The sequence below is a fragment of the Ictalurus punctatus genome, chromosome 15, assembly GCF_001660625.3.
Source record: "Ictalurus punctatus breed USDA103 chromosome 15, Coco_2.0, whole genome shotgun sequence".
NCBI lineage: Eukaryota > Metazoa > Chordata > Actinopteri > Siluriformes > Ictaluridae > Ictalurus > Ictalurus punctatus.
In genome coordinates this window covers 25796152-25807989 of record NC_030430.2, presented here as the reverse complement: position 1 = coordinate 25807989, position 11838 = coordinate 25796152, and the positions used below count along the sequence as shown (strand labels likewise).

Genomic DNA, 11838 nt, shown 5'->3' with positions numbered 1-11838 from the left:
ATTGGAATGTATTTAAGAAAAAAATGTATTTATTACCAATAAGAAAATATATATAATATGTTTGAATAAATGAATTGATTAGTTCCAGTACAGTAGAGAACAGGTGAGTGAGCATCCCTGCAGTATCTCTCCTACTCCACAGGTGGGCTCAGATCTGTGTAAAGCAGAACACACCCACACACACGCGCGCGCGCACACACACACACACACACACTCTACCGCAGGAGGAGGAGGAGGAGGAGGCAGAGAGAGTCGCAGGTCCCGCAGGAGGAGGCAGACACACAGGCTGAGAGCAGAGATCAGTGATCTTCATGAGCTTCATCTCCGCCACCGCGACACCGACACCATGCGCCCTCCACACCGCCTGCACACCACCTGATCACCACCTGATCACCACCTGAAGCTCCCGAACACTACATGAACCCCCTCTTTTCCACCTGGACCCCCTGCTGAAGCTACTGTTCTCCACCCGGACCTCCACCCGGACCTCCACCTGGACCTCCACCTGGACCTCCTGCACATGCGGAAACTTTGCATTTTAACCTGCTTCTGACACCTGAAATCAAACTTCCGGCTGTGTGTGTGTGTGTGTGTGTGTGTGTGTGTGTGTGTGTGTGTGTGTGTGTGTGTGTGTGTTTCTCTCACTCTTCATCATGAGCCGCAAGTCGCGACGCTGGATATTCCGCATTTTCCTCTGTCTCGGAATAATCTACCTGAAGATCGGGTGAGTTTCACGCAGAGTTGCGGGGTTTACACACACACACACACACACACTGTACACACACTCTATACACACCGTACACATATTATACACACACTATACACACACACCGTACACACTCTACACATATTATACACACACTGTACACGCTATACACACACTATACACACACACACACACCGTACACAGTATACACACTGTACACACACACTATACACACTGTACACCAAGTGTGTGTGCGCGCGCGCGCGCGTGTGAAGCGCGTAAAACCCTCCTCGACCTCAGTGCGCTTTTAAAAATCCGGGAAATAAAATCGGGAAATAAAACGTTTGTAAAATGTTCCATGTGTTTATTAACAGTAATCACTACCGATCACGAGCCCAATATCATCCCAGAAGTGTTATAATGAGTTATTAAAACAGTCCGCATGACATTTAACGCCCCTCTTGTGTAATAGTAGAATTTATCTGCGGCTCCGATAATACGCTAATAATAATAACAACAACAACAACAACAACAACAACAACAATAATAATACGCTTATCAAATAATAGATTAATAGATTAATCAATTAAAAAAAATAGCTGATTCTTTTACCATGTTCGGTTATTTACTTTAGATATAGATAGATAGATAGATAGATAGATAGATAGATAGATAGATAGATAGATATTAGATAGATAGATAGATAGATAGATATTAGATAGATAGATAGATAGATAGATATTAGATAGATAGATAGATAGATAGATATTAGATAGATAGATAGATAGATGGATAGACAGATAGATAGATAGATAGATAGATAGATAGATGGATAGACAGATAGATAGATAGATAGATAGATAGATAGATAGATAGATATTAGATAGACAGACAGATAGATAGATATACAGATAGATAGATAGGCAGATAGATAGATAGATAGATAGATATTAGATAGACAGACAGATAGATGGATAGATAGATATTAGATAGACAGACAGATAGATAGATAGATAGATAGATAGATATTAGATAGACAGACAGATAGATGGATAGACAGATAGATAGATAGATAGATAGATAGATAGACAGATAGACAGACAGACAGACAGACAGATAGATGGATAGATAGATATTAGATAGACAGACAGATAGATGGATAGATAGATATTAGATAGATAGATGGATAGACAGACAGATAGATGGATAGATAGATATTAGATAGACAGACAGATAGATGGATAGATAGATATTAGATAGATAGATGGATAGACAGACAGATTAACCTGTAACAAAGGTACAATAATACACATCAACAATAACCTATGAATGAACAACATAAACCAGCAGAACAAATTATTATAACAACTAACCCCCACCTCAGAAATAAAGGTACCAGGTGGTACTTTTCCTTGTTGCTAGAATGGTACCATAAAGGGACATGTTGTACCTTTAGTACGTTTCTTTGAAAGCTGTAAAGATGCATATGATGTAACTGTAATTAGCGTTTAGAGTAAAAGTACCTTTAGTGCTCCTTAAGGTGAATTTGTGCAATTTTGAAAAGGTGTAATGAAAAGGTACCACAACACCGGCAAGGAAAAGTACCATTTGGTACCTTTATTTCTGAGAGTGCGTGTGTTGCAGGATTGTCGGTATATAGTGATGCTTTTCTCCGTTCTGTGTGAATGCAGCAGATACATGTGCTATATATTTTTGAATCCACTGTAGAGGGTTCTCGTCAGTGATAGCTCTGGGAGCCAGCATCATCTGCAATAAAATCCCAGGACTCGCACCACGACAGAGGATCATCTGCCAGAGTCGACCGGACGCCATCATCGTTATAGGAGAAGGAGCACAAATGGGCATCAACGAGTGTCAGTTTCAGTTCAGGAACGGCCGGTGGAACTGTTCCGCCCTCGGCGAGAGGACCGTCTTCGGAAAAGAGCTGAAAGTGGGTATGTTGGAAAATGCTCCCTTTTTTTTTTGGTTGTTGTTGTTGTTGTTGTTGTTGTTGTTGCATGGTGCAGGAACATGTGCAGGAATGCATGCATGCATGATGCAACAGTACAGGAGTTCATTCGGTTCTGCATGCGGTAAAAAAACCCCCCAGAACCCATTAATTCAGGATGAATGCCTCACCCCGGGTGATCTCTCACTCTCTCACGGTGTCAGAGTTCGTTCAGTTCAGAGGTGTTCATTTAACCCTGTAGGGTTCGGTTCGATTCTTTCTGCGTTCAGGGACACGACATGAGTTGCGTAACAGTGTGACTGTGAAGGAAATGCGTTCTCAGAGTTGAGTAACCGCTCGCTCCTGAACCCGAGGCTAAAACAGCCAACCTGGCAACGTGTGAAAGCACACAGCAAAATCTTCAATGCTGAATGAACACCTGCGAAATAAATTAACTCCTGAATTAATTCCTGAATTAATTAGCGTTCACAACGATCATGCTCCAAACACACTCTCGTGTTTCTTTACCCTAACTCAGAGTTACAGAATGTTTTCTGTAATTAAACACACGCCCAAATCGTTTAAGTTCTCCAAAACATCATCATTAAGCTTCATAATCTCTGATTTAAAAAGAGAGAGAGAGAGAGAGAGAGAGAGAGAGAGACACAGAGAGAGAGAGAGGGAGAGAGAGAGAGAGACACAGAGAGAGAGAGAGAGAGAGAGAGAGAGAGAGAGAGAGAGAGAGACACAGAGAGAGAGAGAGAGAGAGAGAGAGAGAGAGAGAGAAGCAAACTTCACACCAAGCACACCTCAGATCATCAACTGCAGACGTGGACATTTGATTTTCTTTCCTGGATAAGGAATAAAATATCTTTAGAGCCCTATACGAGGCTAAGAACCTTTATTTACCCTGAAGAATCCTTGAAGAACCATTGAACAACAATTTAAAAAAGCTACAAACCTTTAAAAACCCTTGAGCAACCTCTGAAGAACTTTTCCACCCCCCCGGGAGTGTACAATATTCATTCTTATAACTTTTAGAAAACGAGAAAACACGGCACTCTATAATGTTCTTTAAAGGTTCTATGTAGAACCCTACAAAAGAGGGCTTCCCTGTCAGGAAGAGTTCCACGTAGAACCTCTTTTTGAACGCTCCAAACCTTTAAGTACCCTTGATGAACCCTTGAAGAACTTTTCTTCCCCAAAGAACATACAGTAGTCATTCTTGAAAACAAGAAAACAAGGCACTCTATAATGTTCTTTACGATAGAGACCTTTTAAAAAGCTACAAACCTTTAGAACCAATAAAGAACCCTCGAGGAACCCCCCCCCCCAATTGTGCGAATTCCTCATTACACTTTTAGGGGAAAAGGGCACCTGAGATTGTTCTCTGGTTTATGAGTTTGTGGGAACCTTTAAAGGCTCTATACAGAACCCTACAACAGAGTGTTTTCCTATAAGAAATGGTTCTAAGTTTAATCCTTTTCGAAAGCTACGAACCATTAACTATCCAAAGAACCCTTGATAAAACTTTAAACTCCAACTGTTTTCCCCTCAAAGACTGTAAACGCTTTTTTTCTTATGTCGTAACTACAATCTAAAGGGTTCTTAAAAAAATATCTACCTAGAACCATGCGATAGAGGGCTTCCCTATCAGAAAGAGCTCCAAGTAGACCCTTTCTGGAAAGCTGCAAATCTTTAACTATCCAAAGAACCCACAGAGAACCATTGCAGAAGTCCTACTTGTTTCCAAAAGTGCACCTCGCACCTGGTGTTCCTTGGATAAGGCTGGAAAATACAATGTTGGAGGGGAACACAAAGAACCTTTAAGCGTGTAGAATCTGCTAAGGGTTCCTTGGCTAATTAATGGTTCTTAGCTGCCATTCTGATAGGGAAACACCCTGTTGTAGGGTTCCACATTGAACAGTTTATGGTGTGGAACGTTTCTCAGCCCCTTAGAATGGTTCTATTCAGGAATCTTTCAAAGTGCAGAGGCTGCTGAGGGTTCTTAGCCACTTAAACGGTGCTACGTGGTAGGAAAACTCCTTGTTGAAGGTTCTACATCAAAGCTTTAAGGTGTAGAAGCTGCCAACCGTTCACTGGATGATTAAGCGTTCTCGGCTGCTTAAAATGGTTCTACTTGGAAATCTTTCCGACAGGAAACCCCTTTCTTGAAGAGTTCTCCACAGAACCTTTAAGAGAAGCTTAGCCACTTAAAATGGTTCTGCTTGGAGATCTTTCTGCGAGGGAACCTCTTTGTCGTAGGGTTCTACATAGAACCTCTAAAAACATGGAAGGAGCTTAAGGTTTTTAACTGCTAAAAATGGTTCTACATGGAACCCTTTCTGATAGGGGGACGCTCTATGCTAGGGTTCTACATAGAACTTTCCTGCAGGAGAACAGCTGAAGAACCCTTAAGACTTGTTAAAGTTTAGAGATTTTTCAGAGGCGCACTGAGCGACGGAACGGTTCTGCTCAAGGTTTTTTTTTTTGTTGTGTTTTTTTTTTTTTTTTTTTTTGGCGTTCTGCATGCCTGAGATGTCTGTGAGATGAGATGAGTGTGTGTTTGGTTCCCTCAGGTCATGCAGGTAGACAGAGATCCAGGTGTGTTCTGTTCTTGTTGGTTTTGTAAATGAATATTAAAGCTCCGCCCCCCGGCGCAGACGCCCAAGCGAGTTCAGAGGAACCAGTCAGCGCGTCTGTTTCTGCGTTTGTCACGTTCTATCGCACACGTTCCACGCCGTTCTGTTATTTAGTGCGATTAAAGTGCTGTAGCAGGAAAATTCCTCTGCTTTGAAACAGAGTTATGAAATAAACGCCGGTTCTCCGGTTCTTTACGGCTCCGTGTCAAACTGCGAATTCGGAGAATTTTATTGCGGAGTTAAATAAATGTGTTCAGGAGGGAAAGCCGGTTCCTCTCAGGCCAAAATGTAGAGTTCGTCCTCTGTCTTTTCGTTACAATGTGGCTTTAAAATCTTTACATAAAACTTCTTTACAGAAATGATAAACAGTGCAAGTTCTTTACACATCAAAATGATGTAATAGTATTTTAAAAATATCAAAATAAAAGTTTTTTTTTTTTTTACATATACATCTTATTAAATAAAAAAAAACCCATTTAAATAATCAATACATGTTCTTTACATGTACATTTAATTATGACAATATTTTTTTATTATGATTAATTGTACAATATTTATACAAATAAAAATGAATACATTACAAAGAAATGACCAAAATACAAAAAGTTCTTTACATGTAAAAGTATTAAATAATATACTTAAAAAATAATAATAATAATTAAAATTGAATGAAATTTAAAAAATAAGTATTTCAAAAATAATAATCATTAAAAGTCTTGACATAAAAAGGATTAAATGAACATATTTTAAAAACTTTGTAAAAAAATTTTTAAAGTATAAAAGGTGCGATATAAATTGCTGTTATTATTATTATTATTATTATTATTATTATTATTATTATTGTGCAGTATATTACACAACATCGAGTGTGTGTTAAATATACTTTATACTGTATATTATGCAGAGAGATAAAGAGGGGAAGATTCGGGCCATTTAGATATATTTGAATATGTTTTCTATAATTATTAACACCAGCTGATGATTTATGATTTACGTTGTGTTTTAATGTACATTGAGGTTCGCTGTTATCTCCACGCCGATTACGCAAACACTCCGGTGTGTAAATGATTTATCAAAAGGAAGATGTGTGATAACCTCAGGATGTACAGAATGTAGAGGTCTCTCTCTCTCTCTCTCTCTCTCTCTCTCTCTCTCTCTCTCCCTCTCTCTCTCTCTGTCCTTTCATAAAGACGTGACACACGTTTAAAACCGTACACACTTTATATGCAAGCGTCGTAGATGTGCGAATACATGCAGGAAAATGAGAACGCCTACAAACATATCCGGAAACATTTCAAACACGTGCTGCGTGTTTCCAAACACGACCTCATCTACACGACTGACCACTAAAGAATCCGTAGCCGAGGAGGCCGTTCTTTCCACCATGGAGACAAACTGAGAGTATTCGTGTAGGTACGAGTTTGTTCTCGTAGGACTGAAAATGAATGACTCCTTAACGATTCCTTATTAACAAAACAGTCAAAGATGTTTTAGCATTTAGTTTTCTGACAGACGCCATGAAAGCCTCGTGAACGTAGCTTACGAATTATTCAGCTATACGATGAGGTCATATGTGTTAAAGTAACTAAGTTAGCGAAATTCTAGCGGGGTAAATCCATCCCAGCAGTCTTTAGCCAATAAGAACGTGGTTTAACTGCAAATGAGGCGCTGACTGCGATGGAGAATTAGCTAGCTAGATACGTTAACCAGCTTGTTGTTAGCGTCCAGCTAGTGCCACATATTCAAAGAAAACTTTACACCAGTTACAAGCGTGTAAGGAAATGGTACGGTCCGTTGTAGGGGTGTGGAGTTTTTCCTTTATATTTTGGTTCTCAGTCTGTATTCATGAAAGCGTGTGTGTGCGTGTGTGTGTTTCAGGCAGTAAAGAAGCCGCGTTCACGTACGCCATCATCGCAGCGGGCGTGGCCCACGCCATCACGGCGGCGTGTACGCAGGGGAACCTGAGCGAGTGCAGCTGTGATAAGGAAAAGCAGGGGTTCCACGGCCGAGCGGACGGGTGGAAGTGGGGCGGCTGCTCGGCCGATATCCGCTACGGCCTCGGCTTCTCCAAGGTCTTCATGGACGCTCGGGAGATCAAACAGAGCGCCAGGACTCTCATGAACCTCCATAACAACGAGGTGGGACGGAAGGTACGTGGATCATGGTGAACAACATGAAACGTGCATTAATTACTTACGCAATCCCGGTCGAGTAGTGCTAGTTTGCTTTATGTTAAAGGCGTGGTCAGTGATTTTTGGTGATGTTAGGTGTCTCTACTCACTCGTCGATCAAGAAAGCCCCGCCTCTCGCGCTAACATCGAGGTGTTCTAGTTAATAAGTTAATATAATAATATATAATAATAAATAACCTCTGCACTGATGGGGCGTTAATCCTGAATTCACGGTTTGTTCGGTGAGGAACGGAACACGACGACGGTGTACGTAATTACAGGAAAATAATCAGCAGCTGGTGTGATGAAGTGGACTTCCTGTTGCCTTGACGGTGGATTATTTTCCTAAAACAGCACGTCCAAAAGCGTTTCATTTATTAAGCGTTTAATGAAACGTCGTACTTTTTTTTTTTTTTTATCCATTTATAGTTACGTCTTTACGTTGTGGAACGTCTGTGAAGCAGGTCAGTTCCTGTTCTCGCTTACGTTATACCAGCTATAAACAGTCGTTCTGTCACCGGCTTCTCAGGGAAGAAATCGCAGCTTGTTAGAGTAGAGTGTTGAAAAACTCCCGACACTGGAGACTCCTTCCGCGAGTGTTATATAAACGCTTCTCCTTACAGGAAGCTTTACCATGCCCAAGTTTTTTAAACAGTCTGTGTACGTGGCATGTTCGCCGGACAAGTCCCTGTGAACGGACTGTAACTATGGAAACGATAACGAATTGGAATATAAACGTGTGATTTGCTGACCTCGAGTTAAACCTGATATACTTGACGGATCTAAAAGGAAGTCCGAGGCGGAGACGCACTCTGCTCTTGGCATCTCCGCGCTCGGCCGTCAGCATCCTGGCACCGAGTCCGGTTCCGAGGCCGAGTCGGACCTGGCAGCTCAATAATGAAAAGCTTTTAGGGGCTAAGAGCAGTTTAAGTGGCAGAGTTTGATTACCAAAGCAGATCAGAGGATCTACACAAAAGCATTCGCTCCCCCATGTTCTGCTCAGTTTACAAGGCACTGACTCACACCGCGATCCCCTATAGGTTTCATCTCTCCGGCTAATGGTGAGCAACGGCGACATGTTTCATCTCTTCCACGCCCTGCCTTTGTGTGTCAGACCTTTTAGCTTCTCTAAATGACTTTTTTTTTTCTACTTTCACCTGCATCGTATGAGTGAGAGTCGTCCTTCTCTCCCTCTCTCCGTCCCACCTCCTGTGGCCTTTGATGTGGTGCGAGTTCATATCTCCAGGCTAAATCGTCTCCATAAAAGCTTTTGTGTGTGTGTGTGTGTGTGTGTGTGTGTGTGTGTGTGTGTGTGTGTGATGCATCTTTTCTTCTTCTCATCAATAGCAGTAGGAATCCGCGTGTTCAGACGCCCAACATCGCTTCCAGCTCAATAAATCTCACTGCTCAGGTTTAATGAGGAGGAAAAGAAGCCTCCATCTTGTCTCTAGCTTGTTCCACGAGCTTTTATAAAGAATTCACGCTGGCTTATCTAAACGGCTAAATTGCCTTTTAGCGGGCCGAGTTCGCGTCCAGGTTCATTCTATCTGTAGGTCTGGTCTCTCGGCTGCTAAAAGAAGCCTCTGTTGGGACGTTTCCACTTTCGGAGTCTTAATGAATGCTGGCTGATGTAATGACATCTTGGCCATCGTTGCTCACTGCTAAACAGGAGATAACAAAAGCTATCCGCCGTTTTAGCCACTGCATTTAACGGATAAGTGGCTCTGAAAAGGTCATGTTGATTGGTGGTGTGTGAGGAGGAAAGAGGGGAACTTTGTGCGAGGGTGAGAATACGGTTTAAGACGTTCTCCTCGTCTCGCAGAGTAACTTTTAAAGCAGTTTCACTTAACTCCTTTCACTCGGGTCGGGTGTGAAACCGGACATTGTCCCGTATAGTTTTGTATTGAGGAATTAGAAATCTTATATCTTATAGGCGTTCTTGTTTAGGTATGTGTTCACACTACCTACATCATTTCATTTGTGTTTAACTCATTAGCTTTATTTTATATATATATATATATATATAGCTATTATATACTGAATAGCCATCATTTGAAAAAAAAAAAAAACAAGAAGCTGGACATGCCACGCCCACAAGAGACAAACAACAAGCAACACGAGCGACTTATCGCTTGCTAGTGTGAACGGGGTTAAGGGTGTGATTTTTAGTCTGCCGACATCCAACCAATCAGAACAAGGAGGTGAGAATAAGCAATTCTTTTATACGATTAAGCTCCGCCTCTTCTGACTAGCAAATTTAGACCAGGTTAAATCTAGAACTGTAAAGCTCTATACAGAACCCTACAATAGAAATAATGGTTCTAAGAAGGTTTTTTTTTACCAAGCTAAGAAGCCCTAAGAACCGTTGAAGAACCCTATGGCTTTGGAGGGAACACTGAAGATTTGATTGTCGGTTCCACCGAAATGACTGACTGCACCTTTAATGTGGAGAGGAAAAGGACGTATATGTTAGGGAGCACACTGAGTTAGACGAAGACACGTGTCCCTGGATGTCTCCGGTCAGTCGGTTCTCGCCGTGGAATTTAAAACCAAGAGGAACCATTTCAGCAGCCAGGTGATGAAACATGTAGTTCCAGTTTTCGTGCGTTATGTACACAGCTGATTTGTTCCACGTCTTTTCTCCCGGACAGGTCCTGGAGCGTAGCATGCATCTGGAGTGTAAGTGTCACGGCGTGTCGGGTTCCTGCACCACCAAAACATGCTGGACGACCCTGCCGAAGTTCCGCGAGCTGGGCTACATCCTAAAGGACAAGTACCTGCAGGCGGTGCACGTGGAGCCGGTCAAAGCCAGCCGCAACAAGCGTCCGACCTTCCTGAAGATCAAGAAGCCGTTCTCTTACCGCAAGCCCATGGACACGGACCTGGTGTACATCGAGAAGTCGCCGAGCTACTGTGAGCCGGACCCTGTGACGGGCAGCGTGGGGACGCACGGACGGGTGTGCAACAAGACCATCACGCACCACTCCAACAGCTGCGACCTGATGTGCTGTGGGAGGGGCTACAACACGCACCAGTACTCGCGGGTGTGGCAGTGCAACTGCAAGTTCCTGTGGTGCTGCTACGTCAAGTGCAACACCTGCAGCGAGAGGACAGAGGTGTACACGTGCAAGTGATCGAAGGCGTATCGCGTCACGTCCGCCGCTCGGATGGTGGGGGGTTTTCTTTGGAGGGGTTTTGTTCCAGGATGTCGATGTTGCTGTTCATGTTGCTGCACAATATAACCACTGGATGACTTTATGATCACTTCCTGGACTGAACGAAGTCCGTCCTCGTGCATTCCGAGCGCCTCACGAGGCCCCGCGGCGTCCAGGTGACTCTGGAGCTGTCTGAAATGTGTTTCACGCTCCACTGTTAGACTTTCCTGCGATGATGATGAGCGTGTGCGCGCTAAGCATGTTGACAATTCATTTAAAGACACGATTTTTATTTATTTATGAACCTACTATCATTCGTCTTGGCTTGAGATATGAAATAGTGGCTGTTAGTAGTGAGAGCTGCTTCAATTCACACTGGAAGCTGAAAATACTACTGAAATACTACTGAAATACCACTGAAATACTACTGAAATACTACTGAAATACCACTGAAATACTACTGGCATGCTGGATCTTTCCTTGTAGCAACAGCATGCCTTCTTATAAATAATCTCCGCTCTATTTTGCTGCTAGTCTGGATTATCACGCACGGTGCGATAGTGGAATAACTCCTGATTAAAACCTCGATGTTTTTTCTTTTTTTTAACCGCAGTAGTGATTAAATCCCAGACAAACTGGACTTTACACTGAGAGTATATTTTGTGAAAAGAGTATTTGTATTTTTATATGAATGTTTTATTTATACTGTCATTTTCTCCTGTGGGTTGTGCACATCGCCTCTCGGTCCGCTCGGGCAACACTTCTGTGGAATTATGGGTGACTTTTACACGGTTCTTCTCGCAGATGTTAGCGCCATTAAACTCAAACCTAATGCATTCCATCGGCTTCGTTTGTTTTTACGGTCCAGGTGTCGGCTCCGTAGATCGGCGGACCTCCGAACCCGTCGGATGCGGGTTTAGTAGACTGTCGATAAGATGCTTATTTTACCTGACGTTTGATTTTTAAATCTACCGAAGATTACAACGTAACGAGGACTACTACATTCTTTAAAAAAATTAGAACCCGTACAAGGTTCTTCGGTTGTCCCTTAACGTTCATAAATGCATAAAAAAGTCATATGAATGTTCATCGTACCTAAAAATCAGTTTAACTGAGCTGTTCTGGTGTTACGGAGAAGAAAGGGTTCCAAGTAGAACACATTTTTGGAAGCGGAGAACCTTAAAAGAATGATTTAGTTCCAAGAGTGTGCGTATGA

General features: G+C 42.3%; 1 protein-coding gene across 1 annotated transcript; it reads left to right on the top strand.

The window, feature by feature from the left end:
- The first annotated feature begins 204 nt into the window (after nucleotides 1-204).
- Nucleotides 205-11458, top strand: LOC108276349 (protein Wnt-7a). Its single transcript, XM_053686359.1, has 4 exons — nucleotides 205-724; nucleotides 2435-2661; nucleotides 7175-7446; nucleotides 10119-11458. The coding sequence occupies exons 1-4, from the start codon at nucleotides 654-656 to the stop codon at nucleotides 10599-10601; spliced, it is 1053 nt and encodes a 350-aa protein (XP_053542334.1). The 5' UTR covers nucleotides 205-653; the 3' UTR covers nucleotides 10602-11458.
- Nucleotides 11459-11838: the final 380 nt, after the last annotated feature.

Coding starts and splice junctions, on each gene's coding strand:
- LOC108276349 (XM_053686359.1), top strand. CDS start 654: ATGAGCCGCAAGTCGCGACGCTGGATATTCCGCATTTTCCTCTGTCTC. Junction 725..2,434: donor ATAATCTACCTGAAGATCGG/GTGAGTTTCACG, acceptor AATCCACTGTAG/AGGGTTCTCGTCAGTGATAG. Junction 7,447..10,118: donor ACAACGAGGTGGGACGGAAG/GTACGTGGATCA, acceptor TCTCCCGGACAG/GTCCTGGAGCGTAGCATGCA.